Below are 24,679 nucleotides of genomic sequence, written 5' to 3' on the forward strand. Positions count from 1 at the left end.
TTAATCCCAATACTAGGTAGGCCAAGGCAGGTAGAACTTTGTGAGTTCAAGAGCAGTCTGGACTACAGAGTGAGTTCCAGGACAGCCAGTGCTTTCTCAAAGAGGAAAGCATTCTCGAAAAAAAACAATCCAATACCAAAACCAAAACACATCCTCTGCAAACAATGAATTTATGCCAAAATTAGGTGATCCCATGGTATATGAACTGGAATCAGAACTCAGGCCAGAGAATTTGCTCCTGTTCACAAGCATCCAATATGTGTGAACCAGTTAATATCCCCTTTTGAAGGTAAGAATGGAAGCAATACAGAGCACATTCTATTGGAAACACTATTAAAGAGATAACAGAAGGACTCTAAATCTTGACCAAAATCTCAAGAAACTGCACAAGTAAGAAAAGGGACTTCTTTTAGTAGGATATCAGTTCTCATGAATCCCTCAATGGGTGCTTTCACACCTATGGCCAAGCAGAAAGTCACATTAGAGTTACTACTAGTAACAACAGGACAGAGTCTATATAGGCTGTGTTGCCTCAATGTCCCCCTGGACTCCTCAGTGTTACCCCTCCACTTCTACCAAGTTCCCCCATACACCACCCACACTGGTGCTTCAGTGAACCCCAGCCTGCCTTGGTCTTCCTTCAGGTACCTCAGTGTCCCACAGACTACCTCAGAGTACCACAGGCAGCATCAGTGTCCCACTCCAGGCTGTCTCCATGCCCACCCCATCCTCCCCACCCCACATGCCCTACACACACACACACACATACACACACACACATGCCACAGTAGATTTCCCCAGTGATCTCCATCTCTGTGTCCCCCCAGACTGCCTTAAGGTCACCCAGGCTGCCTCATCCCACAACCCCCTGGCAGGCCCAGTATCCCCACCCAATATTGCCTCAGACTCATGCTGGTTCCATGGAAGTTTCCCAGTCTGCCTTACTGTCTCCCCAAATACCTGGTTTCCCTGGATGCCTCAGTCTCCTGCCATGCTGTTTCAGTGTCTCCCTGGTTACTTTGACATCCTATCCCTAACTCCACCCTTGGCTGCCTTGGAGGTTGGCCCTAAAGTCTTAGTGTCCCACCTATCTCCATAGCCCCTGCTCAACACCCCCCCCCAGGTGTCTTAGTGTTCCACAACACAGGATTGTCATAATTTCACCAAGGCTGCTTCAATGTCCCCAACAAGTCTGCCTCTGTGTCACCATGGCAGCCTCTGTGGACTCCCAGCATTATTCCTCAGACACTCAGTACCCCACTGGCTACTTTAGTGTTCCCCAATCTGCATCAGTGTGACCCATCTGACTTCTTTCATGTTTCAACTATTTGGCTTCCTAGTGTTCTCCAGGCTGTGTCACCACCACCAGCACCACCACGTGTGCCCACAGCCTCAGTGTCTGCCTGCAATCTCATTGCTCCCCAGACACCCTCAAGTCCCCCAGCTCCCTGGGAAAAACCCAGCATACCTTAGAGTCCCAACCCTCTGAGATGTCTTGGTTACTGTGATGTTGACTCCTTGTTCTACCACCTGCTACAATCACCACACCCAAGCTACCCGAAAGTTCCCACCCTGCTTCATTTTCCCACCACAAGCCTGGGTGTGTCACTAACGTCATTGTCCCGCACTCCCCGCAACTCTTCCATGATATTCAACTGGATTATTCAGTGTCCCCCACATGCTGCTTTGCTGTACCCCAGTTGCCTCAATACATAACCCATGACTGCCTCAATATGCCACTGACTACCTGGGTATCCCACTGGCTGCCTATGTGTCTTCACCAGGTCTGTTGAGGGTGTCCCTCCATAATTCCTCAGTGTCTCCTCATACTACTTTGGTGTCCCATGGAGGGCTCAGGGTGCCAAGGTCTGCCAGATGTCCCCCCTTGTCTGCTTCAGTGTTCCCACCCCTAAGCTTCCACAGTTTCCCCCAGGCTGCCTCTGTGTCCCCTACTACAGACTTGTCTCCCTGGCTATGTCAGTTGAACCAAGGATACCATTGTGTCTCCTATGAATGCCTCAGAGTATCCTCAGGTGCTGAAATGTTCACATGTCCTACGCTCACCCACACCCCATTTGCCTTGTGGTCCCAAGTGCCTGTCTGAGCTTCCACCCAGCTGTGTCAGGGTCCCCCATACTGCTTTGCTGTATTCCCTTCTGCCTCTGTGTCCCCTAGGCTGCCTCATTTTCTCCCTGCAACTGGTTGTTTGGGGTCACCCAGGCAGCGAAGTGCCCCCCCCCACTGTCTCAGTATCCCATTGGCTGACATGGTGTCTCCACCAACTGCCTGAGTATCACCCAGGGGGTCCTGGTGTCCCTCTATGCTTCTGAATCACAGTCTGGCCACAATTACTTCAGTGTACCCATCTGCCTCTGTGTGCCCCTTCCACTGCCATCGTGTACCTCTGGCTGCCACAGAGCACGCCCAGCTGCTTCAGTGCCCTGAGTTGGTTGAAGAAAGATGTCACTCCAAAATGAAGTCTTTAGGCCGGGATGGCAGCAGGAAAGTTCAGCTTCTAAAGGGCTACACCTGGAGAAGCAATACAAAGGCATGTTTATTGAATGTTACTGTTGTGCCAACGGGTTTCCTCAACCTCCAAGGAAGTGACTCCCAACTGCAAAAGCAAAGAGTTTTTATTGCTAAGAACCAAACCATCTGGGACCTCACTCTATCAGAAGAGTAAGGTGCCCGCTTACACTTGTGAAGCATTTTTTAAAGGGAAAGGGTGGCTTGAGATTGCTAGTCTCAGCCCATAAGGTTTCCAAGGTTACAGAGATTTCATAAAGTACAAACTTTTTACAAGGTGGGATTGTTTAGTGCACCTGCAAGGTTAGGGAGGTTTATTTCTCTAGGACCTGAGAGCTCAGTGGCCAGTTCCTTAAAATACTGGGGGGCAGGGTGCATGTCTGCACAGTTGGTGGTGAGCTCCTCCTTTGTTCTTTTGTTTCCTGAGAACAGCACAAGAGCTCAGCACTCTCTAGTCATTGGCAGGAACTCTTGTTTTTTCTAGTTTTCCCTTCTTGCCATGAGTTCCATACCTTTTAGTTATTAATTTCCCCTCACAGTTACACAGTTGTTTTTTTGGGTGAAAAAGTTCTTCATGAAAAAGCCCCTAATCTAATCTGCCCGATTTTATAAACATCATGGCCCTGTGACTTTAGTCCTTAGTATACCATTGGCAGTACCCAGTAATCCAACAGCTTCAGGTGTGCAAGAACCATCTATGACCAAAGGCAGTGCAAAGGCTGTAAAGATGCTCCAGAAAAACAACTCTATAAATTACAGAAAACAACCACTGATTCTCAACAATCATTGATTTCCATTAACATCTGTTAACAAAACAACTGTTCTGTTCTAAAGTTTTTCCTTGATACAGTGACTCTTTTAGACTCCTACAATGCTCCCTGACCCAGGGCTTCCTCAATGTCATTCAGGCTGCCTCAGTTTGCTATCCTTAGTGCCTCAGTGCCTCCAATCCCCACTTTTGCTGCAGCAACTACCATCTGCATAAGTTTCCCTGGGCTGCATGGGTGTCCCCTCCCCCTATTGTAGAACTGTTCCCCCACACATACTGTCCCCTCCCCACCTCACCTGAGTGCCTTGCAGCTTTGGTGTGTCTCCCTCGGTGTCCCCCAGACTGAATTTGTGCCCCCTCAGCTGCCTTTGGATCTCCAAACCCCCGACTCCCTTGCTTCTCTCCCAGCTGCCTCAGTTTCTCCACAGCTGATTCAGTGCCCATCAGCTACCCTGGTGATCCCGTGGCTGCCTCAGTGGCTCCCAGGCTGTCATGGTATTTCATAGTGTCTCCCCCAAATGCCTTGGTGTCTTCTCTAATTGCCACATTTGCCCTCAAGCTGCCTCAATGTGTCCCAATCCTGCACACACCTCACATAATGGACCCCAGGCTACCTTGGCATTCCTCTCAAGTCCCTCAGAGTTCTTGAGGCCACTTCAGTGTGACAGGGAATGTTCTCTCTGCCAGCTACCTCAGTATGTCTCAGGCTGCCTGGGTGTTCTCCTGGCTGCCTCGGTGTCCAGGTGTCCCCCATACGATGCTTTGGCTTTGGCTGCATCAATGTCCCACCTTCTACCTTCTCATTGTCTCCAGACTGCCTCACTGTAACTCAATGGTGCATGCAAGAGAAGAGCTGACCAACACTGATGTGAACTGAGGGACCACGAACTGCTTAGTGTCCCACCACTAGCTGCCTGGGTATATCCCTCCTGCCTCAGTGTCCCCCTTGTCCCATGCTGCCGCAAAATATACCCCTTTCTTATTAGGTGTCCCACTACAGGCCTTATGCCACTCACTGATTCGTCATTCCTCCTGGCTAATTAATCCCTCCCCTCTTTATGTTCCAAAAGATTTAATGTCTCCCCGGAGTTCTCTAGGGTCCTGCATAGATCCCCAAGGCACCTTGAACAAGCCTGAAGTTGCCTGCTGGAACATCTTGCCCCGCCCCCCCCCCAGTTGTTATTGGTTCTCTTCCTGTTTTGCTAACACACATCTGCTGGGGAGGAGCTAAGCCCGGAAACTCTTGACCCTGTTGTTTTCCACTGTGCTATGAGTCCCGCCAATGAAGGGCACTCAGCATCAGAATTCCTCTTTTTTCACTCTCTAAGCCTTCACCTGATTAGTGGAACAGATTGTAGTGGGGGCTCTACAGAGTTCCTCAGTATCCCACATGCTACTTTAATATCACACCTAGCTACATCAAAGTCACACACTTTTGTCAGTGCCACCCTTTCACCTCAAGGCCTCCAGGATGTCTCAGTGTCACCAAGGCTGCCTTGTTGCCCCTCCCCCCCCCCCCGCCTCATGCTCACCAGCTGCATCAGTGGTCCCTGTGTCTATAGTTCATCCCACAGAACAAACCATGACAACATGGAACACACTTTTCTGACTCTTCAGGCACAATGGATGAGATTCTGCCCATGTTTATGTTAATAGAGAGACAAAGTAAAATAACTTTATGAAGTCACGTGAATGAAGGGAAACAGATCTACAGTAGACCCAGGGAAGACTTTCCTGAGGAACAGATGGCTATATTTAGAAATCTATGAGCAACAGGTTTCAGGCAGAAGGTGAAGAACAGTCTACCCAATCTATAGCATTTGCTGAGACTCCATTGTAGTCTGCTTTCATCCAAGATGGAACAAGAGATATCACCTTACATTTTTATCTGACACCACTAATGCCAAAACAGATGAGAATCTTTTGTTCACAATATATAAGATAAGGGATTGTCAGCAATAATGGTCATGATCACAAACCTTGCAAAGGGAAGGGACTGAAGTGGAACCAGGGAGATTGTCTGGGCAACCTACTGAGACCCTCTCAAAAACTAAAAACTACAGGTGTTACTCAGTGGTAGAGTATTTATTTAGCATGGATAAGGCTGATGGTTTAATTCCTAGAACTTAAAGAAATAACATATTTTCAGGATATCAACAAAACTAGCCTCTGCAAAAATTTCCATTTAGAACAAAGTAATGGTGGTTAGGAGATCTCAGAGGAAAATAAAAAGGGATGACTGGAAAACTTACAGCTAAACAGGAGGAATCACTTCTAATATCCCATATCACATAGAACAATAAGATTACAAGACCTGACTGAAGACTTTAAAATAGCACGGTACGTTGATGATGCTACGACAACAGGAAAATAGTAAATATATGAGGTGAGAGACATGACAACCATTCACTTTTGATCATCCATGTTGATCATATTCATGGAGATGTCATTGGAACATAAGATACAACCAGACATCATTGAAATACACAAATGTATAAACAGAATTTAAAACTATACTTTATGACAATATAAGTAATAAAGATTAATGTGCTGAGCAGATAAAGATTCATATACTAAAAACTACTGATATTACTGAGAAATCAGGATAAATCATTTGTATGTACATATATGTTTTTTTTCTAAGATCAAAAGGTCAATTATTTAAAGGTTAGTCCTCAACATTCTAATTTTCTGAAGGCTGTAAGACATTTCTTGTTTAAAATTATTCATTTAATGCATGTGTTTACAAATGTATAGGTGCATGTATGTCATGGAGCACGTTTTGTGAGACTTGGTTATCTTCTTCCACCTTGGAGTTTTAGGAATCAAACTTAGGACTTAAAGCTGGGTGGTAAGTGCCTTTGCTTGCTGCCTTAGTTTCTTTTCTGTTGCTGTGGTAAGACATTGGCAACAATGTAACTTATAAACTATTTAATTCTGGGCTCATGGTTCCATGACCATCATGGTGGTGAGAATGGCACGTGGGGGAGCAGTACCTGAAAGCTTGTATCACCTTGGTTCACAGCAGAAGGCAGAGAGAAGTAACTGAGAATGACATGGGCATTTGAAACCTCAAAGCCTACTCCCAAGGACACTTCTCCCCCAAGGTCATGTGGGGACTACCAGGGCAAAGTTAGCATTTTAACAGCCATCTTTCCTACTACTCTTTTAGATACTAACATAATGGTAACTTTCCATTCCCCTATGACAGTTATCCTGTTAAGCATATGAAGCAGCCTGACCCTGAAAGAGACCTGCTACAGACTTATTGTATAGCAACTTATCTTATCACAGAACACTTGCATCCTGCTTAGAAGGACATTATGTCTCCCCCATATCCTCCCTTTGGCCCATTGCCTCATTTCTCCACTACTTAAACCCTGTGGTTATATTCAATAAATGAGACTTAATCAGAATACCATCTTGTCTCCATCTCTTGGGTCTCTTGTTCCCTCATATTCACTCCCCTCCTCAGGGTTCCTGGTGGGGCCAGGGCAAGGTCACACTTTCCCAAACACTTGCACAATGAGGGACCAAGCATTGAAATATATGAGCCAATGTGTCCATTTCTCAAATCCCCAAACTTGCAGAGCAAAAGTCTCCAGATTCTTTATTTGAAAATAAGTTTATAAAATTCCTGTGGAAGCCTGGGAATATAGGCTTGTGGGAGAGCACTTACATAACAATCACAAACCCCTGGTTTAAGCCCCAGCAGTGCAAAAACAACAAGTCAGAGAAATACAGATTAGCCAAAACCTCTACCCCACTGCTTTAGGTGCTGAGTGTTAAATATCTCTGGTTTGTCACTCATCTAAGAACATACTGGGTCACAACCTCTACATATTTACACTCTGACTCACCTACAGTATCAGAAATCAGATGTATTATAGGCACAGCTTGACAAGAATTAAACAGTCAATGGGAAGAAACATGTCTGCAATATGCCCTGAAATTTGCCATGGCAAGACAGTTTTAGTCTCCACTTTTGTGTCCCCTCTCCCACCCAGACCTGCAAAGGCACACTCTTCACCAAAGCACATGACCTGTGTTGTTGGCTAAATACACAGCAACTTTTCTGCCACTTCCTCAACCCCTTCTTCATTTTCCTCTTTAAAAAAAATTCCTTGCCTCTCCTAAGAGGGTTTTTCTCAATTTTGCCTTTGCCAAGCCTGTTGCAATCTGCATCATCATTGTCTTGGTTTGGGCTACCAGGAGTACTGTGAATAGATTGAAAAAAAAAAAAAAAACTACTTGCAGACATGAGAACTGTAATAGAACTCACTGCAACAGCGGACTTCACAGACTCCTCACTGCTCCCTGATGCTCGTCCCACTCGCCTCTTTGGAAACACCCCTCATTGCTCTCAGACTTTGGGGTCCTTGGGATGCTGATTGGGCAGGATGCTAGCTCAACAGAAAGGTGGGGCATCTTAAGGGCATTCCCCATATGAAGTCCCAGTAAGGCCAACCTGCACTTGATTTGAAAGACCCCAGCAGAGCCCAAGAGTTTGGAGCCTGTCAGCAGGGAAGGCCCTTGCCCCCAGGAGCCGAGACCGGACCACTGGATTCAAGTAAAAGAGGTTATTTAATGTTTACACACAGGTACCTATGGACGCTTCAGCCGTTCGGGAGATTGAGAGAGCGTGCCTGGGTAAAGCATATGCAGTTTATATAAGGTTGGTGTGACAAGAAGCAGGCTTACAGAAGCAGAAGCATAGTTACAGGGATTTCATTGTTTCATCTAAATGTAGCAGTTGTAGTTAACCTAGGACAGTTGGTTGTTCCGGTTGGGCACAAAGAATACAAAGAATTCAGTTATGACTCTCTCAGCATCCCGGATACCGTCCTGCTGACCTTGCTTTAGTCCAAGCTGCAGACTTGGTTGGCATCAGATGAGAGCAGCACCTGGTTCCCTCCTGTTCTTTTCTCATAACTTGACCTTGGCAATTAATGAGAGCAGCTCAAACAGACAATAAGCATAGTGGGGGTTTTTCAGGTTCATTCCCTTCTGGAAGATCCATAAAGCTATTAGGTGAGGGGTGATATGGTACCGTCTTCCCAGCTTGCTACTCAAACACATAGCTTGCTTAGAGAGGAGCATGGAGCCATGCCCACTCACAAATCCCTTTGCTGAGAGGTATGTGCTTGCCTGCCTGATACCTGCAGAGAAAATCCTCACCAGTTTTTGTTCTAAGTGGCATTCCCTTCCTCTTGGAAGGCACCATCCTGAGAATCTTGCCTTTGAGTGAGAAAGGACAGGCCATTTGAAAGTCCAGGTCTGGAGGCCAGACTTGCCTATCTGTAGGAAGCTGCAGTCCCCACTGTGGATGGGTACAGTGGCACAGTGCCACGCATTCACATTCCAGTCAGAAACCTGGGTAGACTCCCACTTTGTAGAGTGGAAACGAACTCCTGTGCCCTGGAAGGGCAAATAGTGCTCTTCAGACCCAATATTTTCTTTTGCTTTGTTTTGCAGACAGGGTTTCTGTGAAGTTCAGGGTTTCCTGGAACTGGCCTGTAGAGCAGTGTGGCCTGTAACTCCTAGAGATCCACCTGCCTCCACCTCCCAGGTGCTAGGTTTAAAGTTGTGAACCAGCAACTGCCCTGCTTCTTCATATCTCAGGTATACTGTGTGGTGTGTGAGTGTGTGTGTGTGTGTGTGTGTGTGTGTGTGTGTGTGTGTACAGGGTAGGATCACATGGGGGTGAATGACAACTTGGGTGAGATGTTTCTTTCCTTTCACGAAGGGGAACTGAGAATTGCACTCAGTCCTTCAATGTTGACAGTGATCCCTGGACCTGGTGGGATTTTGTGGGTATTGGGGTTTAGTCATGGAGATGGAGCACGGATCCTCACATATGTTAGGAAATCACCCAAATACTGGGCTATATCCTCAGCATATGTTTATTTAGTGCAATGGAACTTGGGCCCTCACAATGCCAAGTGAGTACCCAACCATTGAATGGCCACAGACTCCCACTCTGGTTTGTAACCTCTGACATCTTTGCATGCTGCCTGGTTTTGTTAACAAAGACACATCCTCTAGGTGACAGTATCTTCATGGAGTCCCCCACTGTCAGACATAATTCAAGACACTCTGAATGTTGATGTCCCCACTATTTGAAGTAGGGAGGAACTTGGATCCCTGTTTAAGATTCAACCTGTTTTCTAGCCAGCTTAGTAGCACACACCTGTCATCCAGGCACATGGGTAGGGAGAGCATCTCCTGAAGTGTCTGAGGCCAGCCTTGGCCACACAGTCAGGTGCTACCTCCATGTCCAGCAGCAGCCACAAGCCAAGCATGGAGACAACCCCAGTCAGTGCTGGGAGGAAAGCCAAATGGAAGTTGTTATTAGCCACGTGGGTGCCATATGTAAAGAGTAACTTTTTCTGCCTGCTGCCTGTCTTGTCCAGCCACCAGTCCAGCCCCAATTAATGCACAGAAACTCTGTATTTCCACGTGGTCTACTCTTACCCTTGGAGAGCCGGTTTGTGCCCAGCTCTCTCCAGACTCTCCATCTTGACTCCTCCTTCTACTTCCTCTTTCCTCCTTGCCTCCTAGTCCCGCCTGTCTTGCTTTCCTATTGCCAACAGTGTTTTATTCATTAAACAAGTATGAGAAACATATATACAGAATGACATCTCCCATCACCCATGTGAGCCAGGATGCTCCGATATGGCAACTATGGCTGAAGAGACAGGGCAAGGAAGGCAGAAGCAGGTGCTTGTTTTTAATGAAGAGCAGCACCAGAGGTTCTCAGAGGTAATGCAGCCTAAGAGCTGAAGGACCGAACATCAGTCCAGTCTATCTCAGCCTGGAGCAACCATTCAAGGAGGAAAGAGCCCTGAGTCCTGGGCCCAGAGATACTGAGGACCCCAAACCCTGGGCTGCTGGTGGCTGTTGGGTTCAGGAGCAGCACCATGGTGGGGTCGTGCAGCAGAACATCACAAGTGCAGACAAAGACCAAAGGAGAACAGGAACTGAGTGCAGAGATCTTGTGTGCTTCTGTGAATCAGAGATGAGATGTGGGATGCAGGTGAATGGGAGCAGCAGGCAGTGTCTGCAGAGCTGAGTCAGGGCAAGGGGAGAGATCACAGAGCCCAGGAATCATCCAAGAGTTAATTATATTGGATCATAATGTGAGTAACCCCAGAACAAAGTTAGCCATCTTTCCTAATACTCTCTTAGATACTAACATACTGGTAATTTCCCCCTATGACTGCTTTCTTGTCAAGCATATATGATGCATACTCACCCTGGAAGAGCCCGGCTGCAGGCTTATTGTATAACAACTTATGTTATAGCAGAACACCTGCATTCAGCTTGGAAGGGCGTTCCACCTCCCTCACACCTTCCCTTCAGCCCATTCCCTCATCTCTCCACTACTTAAACCCTGTGGTACATACATACATGCATACATACATACATACATACACACACACATACATACATGCATGCATACATACATACACACACATACATTTGTACATGCATGCATACATACATTCATGCATATATACATAAATACATACATACACACTTACACACATGCATGCATACATACATACATACTCACATACATACATACACACATACACACACACATGCATGCATACATACACATACATTCATACATGCATGCATACATACATTCATGCATACATGCATACATACACACATAAACACATACATGCATGCATACATTTGATCAGATCACTGTCTTGCCTCCACTCACACATCTCTTGTCTCCTCATTCTCCCCCCCTCCCTCAGGGTCACTGTCAACTGACCCTGCTGGCCAGTAGGAGGGCTTCAGTGAAGAAAGCCACCCCAGGGAAGAGCCAGCCAAATCAAAAGAAGATAAAGAGAAAGAGGAAGCTGCAGATGGGAGCCTGCAGTCTCCAGACCTTGGTAAGTGAGCCATGCAAATGAGATAAGAAAGAAGCAACATGAGTTGGCACTCAGGATAGAGAGGTTAGGCTTCAAATGTAAGATATCCTCAAATGTTTTTATTTTTGTGAAAGAGGTTTGTCCATGGTTTCCCACTGAGGCAACAATAGACGAGAAATGATGGAAAAGAGTAGGAGACACGTTAATGATTATTATAGGACTTCTGGATCTGAAAAAAAAATCCCCATAACAGCATTTTCATATTGGAACTTAATTGAAGAAATAATTTCTCACACACAAACTGACCCTCTTGTTGCCAATATTATAGAAGAAGGAGAAAAATGTCTTAAACCGTGTGGCTTTGACCTTGGAAAAATTTTGAACCTCAGAAAAAAGACTCAGAGGAACATGCCAATGAGGAAAAGCACCTCATGTCATTTGAGAGTGATACTGAAGATATTAAAAAGACTAACCCACAGACCCAAGACAAAAGTGTAAAAAAGACACACTCTAAAAAGGATTTGGGAGCTAATCCCAAGAGTAGAGATTTAGGAGCTAAAATATATATATACATATATATATATATATGTATGTACATATGTATATATATGTATATATATTTATATATATATATATATATATATGTATCCATCACTAAAAATGTCACTAAGGACAGACCATCCACAGATGATGACCTTAGGGATGAGGATTGGGAGGACTTGGAGGACAAAGCAGCAGTATATCATGTGTCAGACTGGCCTTCATTAAAACAATGGCCTCTGCCCTATACACTTCCTTCCACGGTTCCTCCTCTAGCTTGCCCAGTCTTAAACCCCCAGAAAGAATTACAGGATAAAATTCAATACCTTAAGGAACAAATTTGCTCAGAAAAAGAACACCAAGAATTAATTGCCCAATTAGAAAGTTTAAAGACAGACAAATCCTCTGAGACTTCTCAAAGGAACACCACCAAGGCACCCCTTAAAGGGGCTGCCCCCAGGATTTCTCTTACCTATCAGGAACACACAGAGTCAGACAATGTAACTACCTTTCCTGTCTCTGAAACAACAGATGCACAAGGCGGTGCATGGTGACATCATACAGGTTTCCACTTTATAGGGGTTTCCACTTTAATGTCATCAAATAGGTTAAAAGTACAGTTTTTCAATAAGGGGCCACAGAGCTCCTTATACTGCTGCCAACATAGAATCTGTGGCTAATATACTTGGCTTACTCTTTCAGACTGGTATACCTTAACCAGAGCAACTCTGGCAGCAGGAGATAACCTCTTATGGAAATCAGAATTTTCAGAGGCTTGTAAAGAAACTACAAAATGAAATGCTCAAGGCGGCAATGGCTAGAATGCTGATATGCTGATGGCAGAGGGAAATTTTGAGGTAGAAGATGTTTCAAATGCAATATGATCCTGGGCTGTATGCCCAAATTCAAATAGCTGCCACCAGAGCATGGAAGAAGCTACCCACTAAAGGAGATATGAGCTCTTCCTTACCAATACTAAGTAAGGGCCCGATGAGCCCTCTTCCGACTTTGTTCACCATTGACTAACAGCAGGAACTGAATTCATTGAACAATTAGTGTTCGAGAATGCAAATGCTGCCTGTCAGGGTGCAACTAGGCCATATCAGAAACAAAACAAAACACATCTTTCTGGCTACATTTGCTTCTGTGCTGAGATAGGAGCAGCCTACCAACAGTGGCTCTCCATGGCAGCCTCTATGCAAGAAACCACTGTTAATCAATTCCTATGGAATCAGGGGAGAAATAAGTGTTTCATTTGTAGAGAGACAGCCTGCCACTCCAGTTTGTAACCTCTGACATCTTTGCATGCTGCCTGGTTTTGTTAACACAGGTATGGCCTCAGGGTGAGAGTGTACTCATGGAGTCCCTCACTGTTCGACATAGTACAAGATGACTGGACATTCAGAATGTTGGTGTCCCCACTGTTGGAAGTAGTGAGGACCTCAAATCCCTATCTTTGATTGAACTTATTTTCTAACCTGCTTGGTAGTACACACTTGTCATCCAGGTATTGGAGGAGGGGGAATCTCTGAAAGAGTATGAGGCCAGCTGGGTAACACAGTCAGGGGTTACCTCCATGTCCAGCTGCAGCCATAAGCCAAGTAAGCAGACATCCCCAGTTAGTGCTGGGAGGAAGCCAGATGGCACATCCATGTGAGCCCAGGCTGCTCCAATATGGTAGCTATGGCTGGAGAGGCAGGGCAAGGAAGGCAGGAGCTAAGGGTTTCCAATGACAGGCAGGGCCAGGAAGGCTCAGAGGTACTGAGACACAAGTGCTAAAGACCCAGCAGTAGGCCAGCCAGTCTCAGCCTGGACTAACCATTCAAGAAGGAAGGAGCCCTGAATCCTGGGACCAAAGCTGCTGAGGGCCTTATGACCTGGGCAGCTGGGTTCAGGAGCAGGGCCATGGTGGAGTCCTGCTGTGCTCAGAGGGTGCAGCAGAGCATCAGAAGGGCAGATAAGGATCAAAGAAGAACAGGAAATGAATACAGAGATCTTTTATGTTTCTATGAATGAGAGCTGGGAAGTAGGGTGCAGGTGAAGGGGAGCAGCAAGGCAGTGTCTGCAGAGCTGTGTCATGACAAGGGGAGAGATCAAAGAGCTCAAGAACCACCCAGAGGTTAAGCATATTGGGACCAGAGACTCTGACAGGGAATGGGGTCCTGATCTTCCCAGGATAGTCTCCATTAGAGGCTGAAGGGCTCGGCCTAGGAGGTGAGGGGAAGTAAGGGTGAGGGAGGGACTGGAGAGCAGTGGGAAAAGAATGTGACCATGAATGAAGCAAGGGCATCGGGAAGCCATTGGTGTGGCTGTGCCACAGTTGGATCTTGCTGACCTATTCTATTCCATGTCAGAGGGTAATGGGAATGAATGTTTATTCTCTGCTGCACTGAAGAACAATAAATCAGAAGAAACAAAATCTCAGCAGTCAGTCGGTGAAGCAATACTACAGGTATGGTGGCTGGTTTTGAGTCAACTTCACACAAGCTAGAGTCATCACATCAGAAGGAAGCCGGTATGCAGCACACCTCTATGTCATCTGTCTCAGCTTCTGCTTCCAGGTTCCTACACTGTTTGAGTTCGATGATGAGCAATGATATAGACATGTAAGCCAAATAAACCCATTTCTCCTCAGATTGCTTATTGCTAATGGTATTTTATCACAATAGTAACCCTAAGACAAGGGGTGAAGCAAAAAACAGAGATCATCTCGTGCAAGAGCACCCCTCTCTTCTCTCTTTCCCCTCTTCTGCCCTTTCTCTCCCCCTTCCATTCTCTTCATGAGTGCTGAGTCTCATGTTTGTGTTTAATAGGTGCTAATTGTAACAAAAGAACAACAGAGGAGCCAAGACAGGGAAGGAGAAAAAAAAAGGGGGAAAGGAAAGAAAATAGAAATTGTTGGATAAAGGGAAACTGGGGAAGCAAGAGAGAGCTAAATCTGAGGGTAGAGAACAAACTGCCAGTTCTGGTACCTAAAACAGTCATGTGCACAGAGGAAAGATGATTTTCTTATGGATGTGGCTCTAAACCTTCTCTGCCCCCTGTAGCAGGCAGGATCTGGGGTCTCCTTACCTCTTTAGCCCATACACAGAGCACACAGCTATGATCACCACCAGCATGATGAGCAGCAGGGACAGTGTGGCTGCATAGTCATTGAAGATGTCAAACGAGTAGTTCCCAGCCTCCGTGGTGAACACCAGGCCGATGGCACAGTTGATGAGGCACACAAGACCTGGAACACAAGACCACTGCTCATCTCTCTAAGAGTTGTGAGGAAACTTCAATTTAAGTAGGTGCTATCACATGCCATGCTCTGGTCACGTACTATACCAGATTAAGCCTCCAAAGTAGTAGTCAGGCATCCCTTTTATACTGGGGTGCCAGGGCTTAGTGTTGTCAGAAAACTCCTTGTAGCACAACATGGCAGCCTCTATATTTGACTCTTTCCAGGTTTCCTTCTGACTTCTTAAGGCTTACCGTGGTGCCTCTGAATTCATAGTTGCCCTTCCCACTGCCATACAGTACAATGTCAACCACTGGGATGCTCCCTCAGGAGAGGATTAATTGCTAGATTGGCTGCTACATGCTTTTGTACTGTGGACCACAGGGATCCAATTCCAGGGAAAAAAAACATTCCATGTGCTATTAGGATTTGAGGAACAGTGAAGAGGACACTTCCCACATGATAACTAGGACATGTGTTTATGCACACATGCATGTCTGTGCAAGTGAGTTTCAGAGAGATTGAGTGAGAGAGAGATAGATAGATAGAGAAAGAGAGTGCACCCTCAGGGTTCTTCCCGTACCTTGGCTGTGAACATGTATACCAGGCCATTGATGGCTCTGTGGAATGTGAGACCCTGAATCCGGTAGATGATGAGCACAAAGTAGGGCATTGATGCAGTGAAATACACCACCTGTGGGAACCCAGGAGTGGAGTCAGCCTCAGCTTGGAAGAAATAGTTTTGCCAACATTGTGCAAAAATCCACTTAAAAGTATCAGTTTATCTTCATTGAAATGGAGATGTTTGTACACAATGTTTAATTTAAAGTATATGAAATTGACTCAATAATATAAGTGCTGTGGGATCCTAAAAATTGAGCGTAAAAGAAAACCCCATTCAAGGGAAGATCTTTATGGAGCCTAATGCTGCCCCAATCAGAGAAGAGCACAGATGACTTGGAGACAGAGTCCAGCGAACCTGTTCACATCAACTCAGAAGATGGCACAATCTTTGGGTCAAATGTCTTAGGAGTTTGCCCACAGCTGGTAACATCTGGAAAATGCACTAAAATTCTTTTACAGGGTCTGAAGGTTTTCAGGATATAACTGTGGTCATGTTTAATAAACTCTAATATAAAAGTAAATAAGGCCAGGAGGCTATGAAGAGGGGTTCTCATATATGACTGCTTGATTGCCACTGCCACCAAACATACAGAAACAAAAAGACCTCAGGAATTTGTCAAAGAACATCTGCCTAGAGCTATGTTCAGTCTGGGACTGAGGCGTTGCTTGTTGTCAGTCCCTGTGCTCAAAGACACCTCAAAACATCTTGCATAGTCCTCACTATGTTTGCCTTTAAAAGTTCCCCCTTGGCCTCTGCTAATATATCCTGTCTATTATGGCGTCCATTTCTCTGTAGCTGTCTGTAAATATTGTAGTTTATTATGGCACCATTTACTCTTCTTTCTGTACTGTAGTAAACCTTTTTAAACAAATGCAATTATGGGGAAGAAAGGGTTTATTTGGTGGGATGGCCCCTTTAAATCAACTCATAAGGCAATCATCAGCTGATTGACATAACACTATATAAATTAGAGATTTGAGACCACCACATTTATAAAGTAATGATAAAATAATCAAGTGAATAATCTTGATTCAATATGAACATAATAATAATCAAGGCAATCCTCTACAGACTTGCCCATAGGCCAATCTGCTCTTGGCCACGTCTTAACTATGACTCCCTTCTTAGGTGAGGTGAGTCTGGACTATGTCAAGCTGACAGTTAAAGCTAACTATGGCAGGCACTTTACTCTCCATGGCTGTCTGTGAATATTTGCAGAGCTCACTATGACACCCCTCTGTCCACGTTCAAATCCACCCAGGCTCAATGGTATCATGCCTACCTTGCCAGTTGACTCAGCACCCCACAGTATACACAGATAGACAATTAGCCAGGCCAGGGTGAGGCACAGTGATGGCTCCCACTGCACTCCTCCATCCCCCTGGATGGATGGTGAGATGTTGAGTGTTTTCCTGACCAGAAGTACTGTGTCGATGAAGCCTTTTCACATTCCTCATCTAGCCTGTGCAGTTACCATTCAGTGGGCAGACAGATCACAACAGGGGATCCTTTGGAATGAAGTGAGAATCAACAGAGAATCAAGGGGAAGGCCAAGGGCTTGGTGGGATGATGGGATACAGACTTGCCAGAGAGGTCTTGGAAGGGAAGGAAGCTGATCACCCAAGGGCAAATGGCTGCAGCCTTGACCAAGGACTTGGGTCTTCAGGAGATATAGACAGCATGGAGGATAACTGGATTGGTTTGAATGTTAAGGATTCCCCAAAGATCCACACCTAGAGGCTGTGTTTCCATGGGTGGAAAGATGCTATGGATTTTTAGGAGGTAGGGCCAATTCAGAAGTCATTGGGGTGAGCTTTCCAAGGAGCTAAGGGGAATCCTGTCATTTGCTTCCTATTCTGGTGTCATTGTGGATGTGTCCTCTTATATGTATTTAGGATATGACGTTCTGCCAAACTTCATCTTTACTAGAGGCAGAGTTGTGAATTAACAAATCTTTCCTCTTTGTAAGTTAGTGCCTAGGATGTTTTGATCCAGTAGAGCTGAATAATAAGAGTTGCTTCTTATTGCAATCCTGAATGTGGTCTTTGAGGATTACTGCATTCTTTTGTAGGTCTAGAAGACTCTGTTACTAGTGTCTAGATAATGACCAGACCAACTACAACAAGAGAACACTGACCTAGCATCACTACAGCAACCAAACCAGGAGCTTAAACTCCAAGCCCTTGCACCACTGCTGGAATGGTCAGAACTTGTTAATGATGGAGCTGGAGAAACAGCTCAGCAGTTAAGAACACTGGATGTCTTCTAGATGACCTAGGTTCAATTCCTAGCACCCACATAATACCAATAGGCATTTGTAACTCCAGTTCCAGGAGATCTGAAGCCCATTTCTTGACCTCCACAGGCACTGTACTAATGCATACACAGATAAACATTCAGAAAACACACCCATAGGCAAAAGAAAATTGTTGTTGGTTTTTTGAGACAGTGTTTCTCTGTGTAGCTTTGGGACCTCTCCTGGAACTACCTCTATAGACCAGGGTGGCCTGGAACTCACAGAAATCTGAATGCCTCTGCCTCTCGAGTGCTGGGAACAAGACATGTACCACCAACATTCAGCCAGACACCCCCAAAAAATAATTAACAGCAACAACAACAACAAAAAAAAGAGTTGCCAATGACTCATGAATTTTCCTTCCTCCCTTCAAATTAGAACAAATTAGAGAAAGCAACAGTTAAACGGTTAGCTCACTTCCCACTTCCCCAAGCCACCTCATCATTAGGACGCCCTTAATAGTATAGACAGATGTTTCATGCCATGGTGTGGAAACAAGAAACAGGTAAAGTCCAGTGTCTTGAACCCTGTGCCAGAGACGCTGGCACTAGTGACTTCCTTTGAGCAGTAAGTAGCAGCACCTCAGCTTGGCAGTTAAGACTCCTTGAACCCTGTAGGGTGGAGACAGTGAAACCCTCTTCTGTTTTCAGTTGTTGCAACTGGGTTCTTTGACACTTAAAAACAAATTAAATTATGTCTGTCAATGATCGTAACCCAAGGCCAACTGCTCAGAGAGACACTAAAGGGAAGACATATAAACCTGATCAGAGCTGTGGGTGGTGTAGGAGTAAGTCTGCTCTAAGACAAGCACCTTGTTGCCCAGGTCTGGGTCCTATGAGGTCAGATTTATAGAACAAAACAATGTTCCACTAATAGAAACAGTCTGGACGACCTCTTGGCTTTATGGCCACATTCCACGGGACACAGCTCAGTGGCCCAGTGGCATCATCCAGTGGGCCAAGGCTACTCTACATAACACCAGGAGCCAGATCTGCACTCTAGGGAAATTATTCCATGAGACCCTGGCTCCAAGCAAGCCTCGCTAATGGATGTGAGAGCCATTTTGCAGGTTCCCAGAGCAACTGCCTTCATCTCCTTTGTTTTAGAGCAGTTTCTCTCCCCTGAGTGTGGAACAAGGAGGAGAAGTTCACTCTGTGGCCACTCTCCCATTAGACACTTAAGATGATAGAAAAGAATTTAGCCATTTTTAAGGAGGATTGCTGTTGCACTGCCAGCCCCCATTCTCATTGCATATATTTCTGACATCCAATGTGGATGGAACAATTGCTCTTACCCACAGAAAAACTTCCCAGCAAGTTCAAACATTTGGAGGCAGGGCATGAGATCCCCTCCACCTCTCCGTGAAATTCCCCTATATTTGCGACCCCTACTACTCCCACCCCTACCCCAACAAGCTTAAACAACCTATCCCAGAACTTTTGACCTTCAAACAGTAAAGAAAGCAGGCACAATACAGCAGAAGGCACTCTGGCTACTTAAGCTTCAGATTATAGGTTTCCCCACCCCCACCCCCACCCCTGTCTACTTCCCCCCATGCCTAGTTCCACTCTATCGCTGTTGGATATTTGTGTTGTTCCAGTTTGCGGCTACTATGAACAGAACTAGTGTGCACATTCTAGCTGTTCCTCTCTCTCTCTCTCTCTCTCTCTCTCTCTCTCTGTCTCTCTCTCTCTGTGTGTGTGTGTGTATGTGTGTGTATGTGTGTATGTGTTCGTGTGTGTGTGTGTGTGTGTGTGTGTGTGTGTTTTAAAGAAGCATTTATTGGGGCAGGTGCCACAGCATGAGTGGAAGTCAGAGACCATTTGTGGGACCCAGGCAAGTGACCTTACCATTTCACTGGCCCTGCAGTTCCATTTTTAAATTTTTGTGTAGACTTATGACTGTGCACTGATGGTTCCATTTGCCTGTTGATTTCCCTGACAACTGACAAGTCTGCAACCTTTCCACTTGCTCACTGGGCCATCAGCCTGAGCCCTTGATAGGTTTTTACTGGGCTGTCTTTTTCTGCTGGTTTACATTTGTTTCCCTTCTTTGGCTACAGGCCCTATGTCTGCTTTTATATACCAACAGTTTCATTTCTTACTGTGTTGCCTTTCTGGCTCATTTTAAGTGTCTTCTATTGGAGAGAATTCTTAACTTCAAGAAAGTTCAATTTGTGCTGGAGATGTATGTAGCTCAGTGTTTAGAGTGCTTGCCTAACATGCATGAGACCCTGGGCTCTATTCCTAGTTCTCCATAAACTGGGTATGTATGGTGGTGTATACCTATAATCCCAGTACTTGGGAGGTAGAGGCAGGAAGATCAGAGGTTCAAGGTCATCCTCAGCTACACAGCTACATAGCAAATTCAAGGCTAGCCTGTTATTGGAGACCCTATCTCAAAAAGTAAACAAGGAAGCAGAAGGATTAGAGTTTAGTTTCCAGCATCCTCATGGTGAGCTCACTACCACCTGTAACTCCAGGTGTAGTAGGGGATAGTAGGGGATCTGATGGTTTTTTTTTTTTTTTTTGAGGGCACCTATAGTTGCTTCTATATATACACAGACATATACACACAAAATAAAAATAAATATTAAAAACAAACAAATCTAACAATCTTTTTAAAAAAGTTGTCTTCATGACCTTTTTTTTCCTCATGTGTTACTTTACACTATCTTGTCCTACCAGGAGAGTAGTAGATGCCTTTAATTCTAGCACTTGAGAGACAGGAGAATCTGTGAGTTCGAGACAAGCCTGGTTTAACATAGTGATTACAGAGAGATCCTGTCTCAAAAAACAAAAACATAAAAGCAAACAAAAACAAAACAAAAAAAAACCCCAAACAACAACAAAAAGCCCAACTTCTTCCTTATCAAGTCCAAGGTCATGAAGCTATTCCTGAGGAGTCAATCCCTTAGCAAAGGTAATCTCAGCAGCAAATGAGTTACTGCCTAGAAACTGCCCTTCACTGAACCTGGATCTCATGGATTCTGCTAGGCTGGCTGGTTAATGCACTGCAGGGATCCTCCTGTCTCCATATTTTCCCTCTCCTCAGTGTTTGGAGAAATAGTCATGTGCCACTGTCCCTGACCTTTTACCCAATGAGCCATCTCCAGCCCCAGCGGTCCTGGTAGGGGGTCTACCTAACAGCATGATGGTGAATAGTTTGGATAAAACAGCTGTTGCTGCCTCCAGCTATGTACTTATGTTTTGGGTATCACAAATTCGTTCTCCTATAGGGTTCTTAGCCACATAGTGACATTTAGGAACTGGACACCTCAGAAAAATACCCAGGACAGTTACCATGGGATTTGTTGATACAATGGTGGCAGTGCCCTTCTTTTAGTCCTTACCCCAGGGACCAGGTCTTAGCTGCCTTGGGAAGCCACCCCAATATGTGAGGCTCAGTAAGTGAAAATCTCTGCCTTTGTGTCTCTGTGGTGTGTGTGTGTGTAGTATAAAGAATCACCCAGTCCAAGTAAATGCAAATAAAGTAGTCAGATCACCACACCACCCTAAATATGCACTTGGTAACTTTTATCTGAGATGATTCATTGAGTGATGGACTACTACAATTACAAAGAGAGTGGTCGTGGGGGACCTCTACACGGAGAGAGTGATGCAGCCTGTGAATATTAATGGTAGACTGACAGATGTATATTACCTTTATGCAGAAAAATCTCTCATCTGCTTGTTAATTTCTGTGCAAATACCTCAACTTTAGGCTATATTAAGCTTCCAACATATCACCGGGTGGGGTTGGGGAGAAGTCATTTAGTGGCAAACCATCATGTTGAATTCTCACCATGCATATACATGGGTAGCCACAAGACCTTAGCTGATAGTAAAGAGTAGCAAATAACTGGAAATGATTTTTAACTTTTACTTCTGCTTTAGATAATTTATACAATAACTTAGTCCTCAGGAAGAACTGTATTTAATAAAACAAATTCTCAAAATCCCTCCATATGCCCTAACTGGTTACTCAGAGCTCTGTAGAGGATTGAGCCGTAGAGCGAACTCAGATCTTTGAGGTGTTTGTTTCTCTTTTGGGTGCCTGGTGTACCAGAAGCAGAGTTTTCAGACAAGCTTTAGTGCTCAGAGGAGGCTACTCTGGCTTGTGGGAGAACTCTTTCTTCAGATTACTTTCATAGCATCTATGACAATTGCAACACTGAAGTTCATGTTATGTACTTTCCTAAAGAAGAGAAGAGGGGGCCATGACTGCACGGGTGTGAGCCACTAAATGAATCCCGGGATTCTATATTCTTACCTTATTAATATGAAGGCCATGCAGCTTTCAATCATTTGCTCATCTTGGTGATTTCCATTGTTACCTAACTACCCTCTAGAGCTTCTAGTTCCCCACAAGATTAAGTCCAAACTCCTTAGTTTGTTTGGAAAGCTTTGAGGATATTTTTTTTATTTACATTATTTTATTCAGAAATGTTTATAACAGTACAGCGATACTAAACTTCAGAGACAATGACTGTTATTAGTTTAGGCATCATCAGTTTATTATAAAAGGGAGGCACGGAAATTATTTACATGATGAATAGTTCAGAATGTCGGCGGAATGGGCAGCTTCATGTGATACCATTTCAGTGATTTCAGTCCATATACTTTCCAAGAATGTCACCATCTCTAAATAAGAAATAATCCTTGTCATCTAGAATTACTTTGGTGCCTCCATATTCTGGGAGAAGAACTTTGTCTCCAACTTTCACACTAACCGGCTGAATCTCTCCACCCTTTCCTTTCGAGCCTGATCCCACAGCCACTACTGTAGCTTGCAATACTTTTCCTTGAGACTTTTCTGGAAGCATAATGCCACCTTTGGTCACAGTTTCGGCGGCACTCCTTTCAACCAATACTCTGTCAAAGAGCGGTAGAAACTTTTTGAAAGCTTGTCCAGCCATGACTCGCGCCGCCGCAGCTCAGACTCTGCACTCGGGCCGCCGCTGCAAGGAGAGTGGATATGTTTTTTTTTAAAAAAATTGAGCCCTGAGGAATTTGACCCTTGCATACCTGGCTTCTAGAAACAGAGTTTTAACTCTTAAGTCTAAAAATACACAGCATTTTGCTGCAGGTGAGAAACCTACCTCTAAGGATGAATAGCACGTATCAGCCACAGTCCCAAAGGAACACATACAATTCACTTTTCAGAACAAATGCAGCTCTGCAGGGCTTGGGGCACCAAGACCTGGCTCAGTGGTTAAGTGCACATAGAGGACCCCAGGTTCAATTCCTAGCACCCACATGGTGGTTACAACTATCTGTAATTCTTTTAACAGGGGATCTGATACCCTCTTCTGGGTTCTGAAGGCTCCTGTCACTCAGGAACAAATGCATGCACATTTAATAAATAAAAAATTTTGAAAGTAAAACTGAAACTTTGATACTACTATGTATATGAAGCTATTGTTTTTTCTTATGTATTTTTAGATAGATATTAAGAATTTTAAAATGGCTCTTCTCCTGTATTTCCTGGGTCATATATCTCACACTAGGTACTCTGACCTTTTCAGAAGCTGCCCACATCCTTACAGTCTCCAGGATTTTGATATTACGTCCAGGGTAGCCTCACTACAGTAACTAGTGTAGGTCGCATCTTCATGTGGAATTTCATTTGCCAAGTACTCCTCAATACCACAAACTTGCAGCTAAGCCTATTTTTTGTCAAGAAAGAGCCTGGAATTTACTGTTAATTATGACAATCATTTAGCCACTTGTAGCTGGTGGCTTCTGTGTGTGGACTGGAAAGACACAGAACATCATTGTACAATTTCCACTAGGCAGTCCTGGCCTGGAAGTTCAGTGATACTGCCTGCCATGCAGCATTCCTCTCTATGCTTAGACTGCAGGCAGCTGTGGGATGGAGCCCTAAGTTGCATGCTGCACTACTTCCTCTGAAAAGGATGTGACTTTCTCCTCGCCTCTGCTCCCTCTTTGGGTGCTGACCAAGGGCATGTCAGGGTTCTCCAGAACTACAGCTCCTCAACCTCTGCCAGGAAGGTCACACGTATCAAAGGTGACTCCATCCCTTGAGGCAACAATCACTACAGGATGTAAAATTCATGTGCCTTCATCAGACCTGGGCTCCTGTTTCACCTTTCTGTCTCATGGGCTCCAGGTTCTGCTGTCTCACCAAACCCTGATTCTGGCCCTCCCTGTTTTTCCAAAGTTTCCCTCTCTGTGTAGACCTCAGAGGTAGTCCATCAGTTTACACATCTTGCTCCTACCCACATTTCCCCCATTCCTTTTGCAATACAAACCCCAAGAGCTCTGGATCCTTGGGAAAACCCAGGTGCAAGATATCAGCAGGGCCCTGTTCCTTTATTAATCAGCTCTGGTAGAGGTGTTGACCTGTGGCTCTGGGTCACATTATCTCTGTGTGCCTCAAATGATTCTTCCCACATCTCGTATCCCACTGATTGCTTAGCAAAGGTCCCAAATAATTACATAGATGGCTAAGGGGAAACTCTCTCCTATCTGAAGTTTACTTTCCTTTCCTGTTATCTTCGGCATGGGCTCTCACTCCTTCCTTGGGCTTCAGGAACCCAACCCGAATGCTAACACCAACCATAACACTCACCCTAACCCTAACCCTAACCATACCCTAAACTGAACTCTCATTGTCAGAAATACATGACCCCACCTGGATGGCATAGCCCTACATGTGGAGTGGGGGTGAATGGGAGGGGAAGGTGGTCAGGGTGCATGGGAAGGGGGACATAATGTAAGAGGGAGGGAGGGATAGGAATTGACATGTAAAATAAAAAATAATAAATTAATTAAAACAATTCGGTATG

The 24,679-nt window shown here is 45.0% G+C and overlaps 1 protein-coding gene and 1 pseudogene across 1 annotated transcript; both read right to left on the reverse strand.

Annotated features, from left to right (window-relative positions):
- Positions 1-15,620, reverse strand: part of LOC127217126 (protein regulator of cytokinesis 1-like) — a 36,458-nt pseudogene extending 20,838 nt beyond the window's left edge.
- A 6,739-nt stretch (positions 15,621-22,359) lies between these two features.
- Positions 22,360-22,839, reverse strand: LOC127217127 (10 kDa heat shock protein, mitochondrial). Its single transcript, XM_051177960.1, has one exon. It carries the CDS (start codon positions 22,784-22,786, stop codon positions 22,478-22,480), a length of 309 nt encoding a protein of 102 aa, XP_051033917.1. The 5' UTR covers positions 22,787-22,839; the 3' UTR covers positions 22,360-22,477.
- Positions 22,840-24,679: the final 1,840 nt, after the last annotated feature.

This window comes from Phodopus roborovskii, unplaced genomic scaffold (genome assembly GCF_943737965.1).
Source record: "Phodopus roborovskii unplaced genomic scaffold, PHOROB, whole genome shotgun sequence".
NCBI lineage: Eukaryota > Metazoa > Chordata > Mammalia > Rodentia > Cricetidae > Phodopus > Phodopus roborovskii.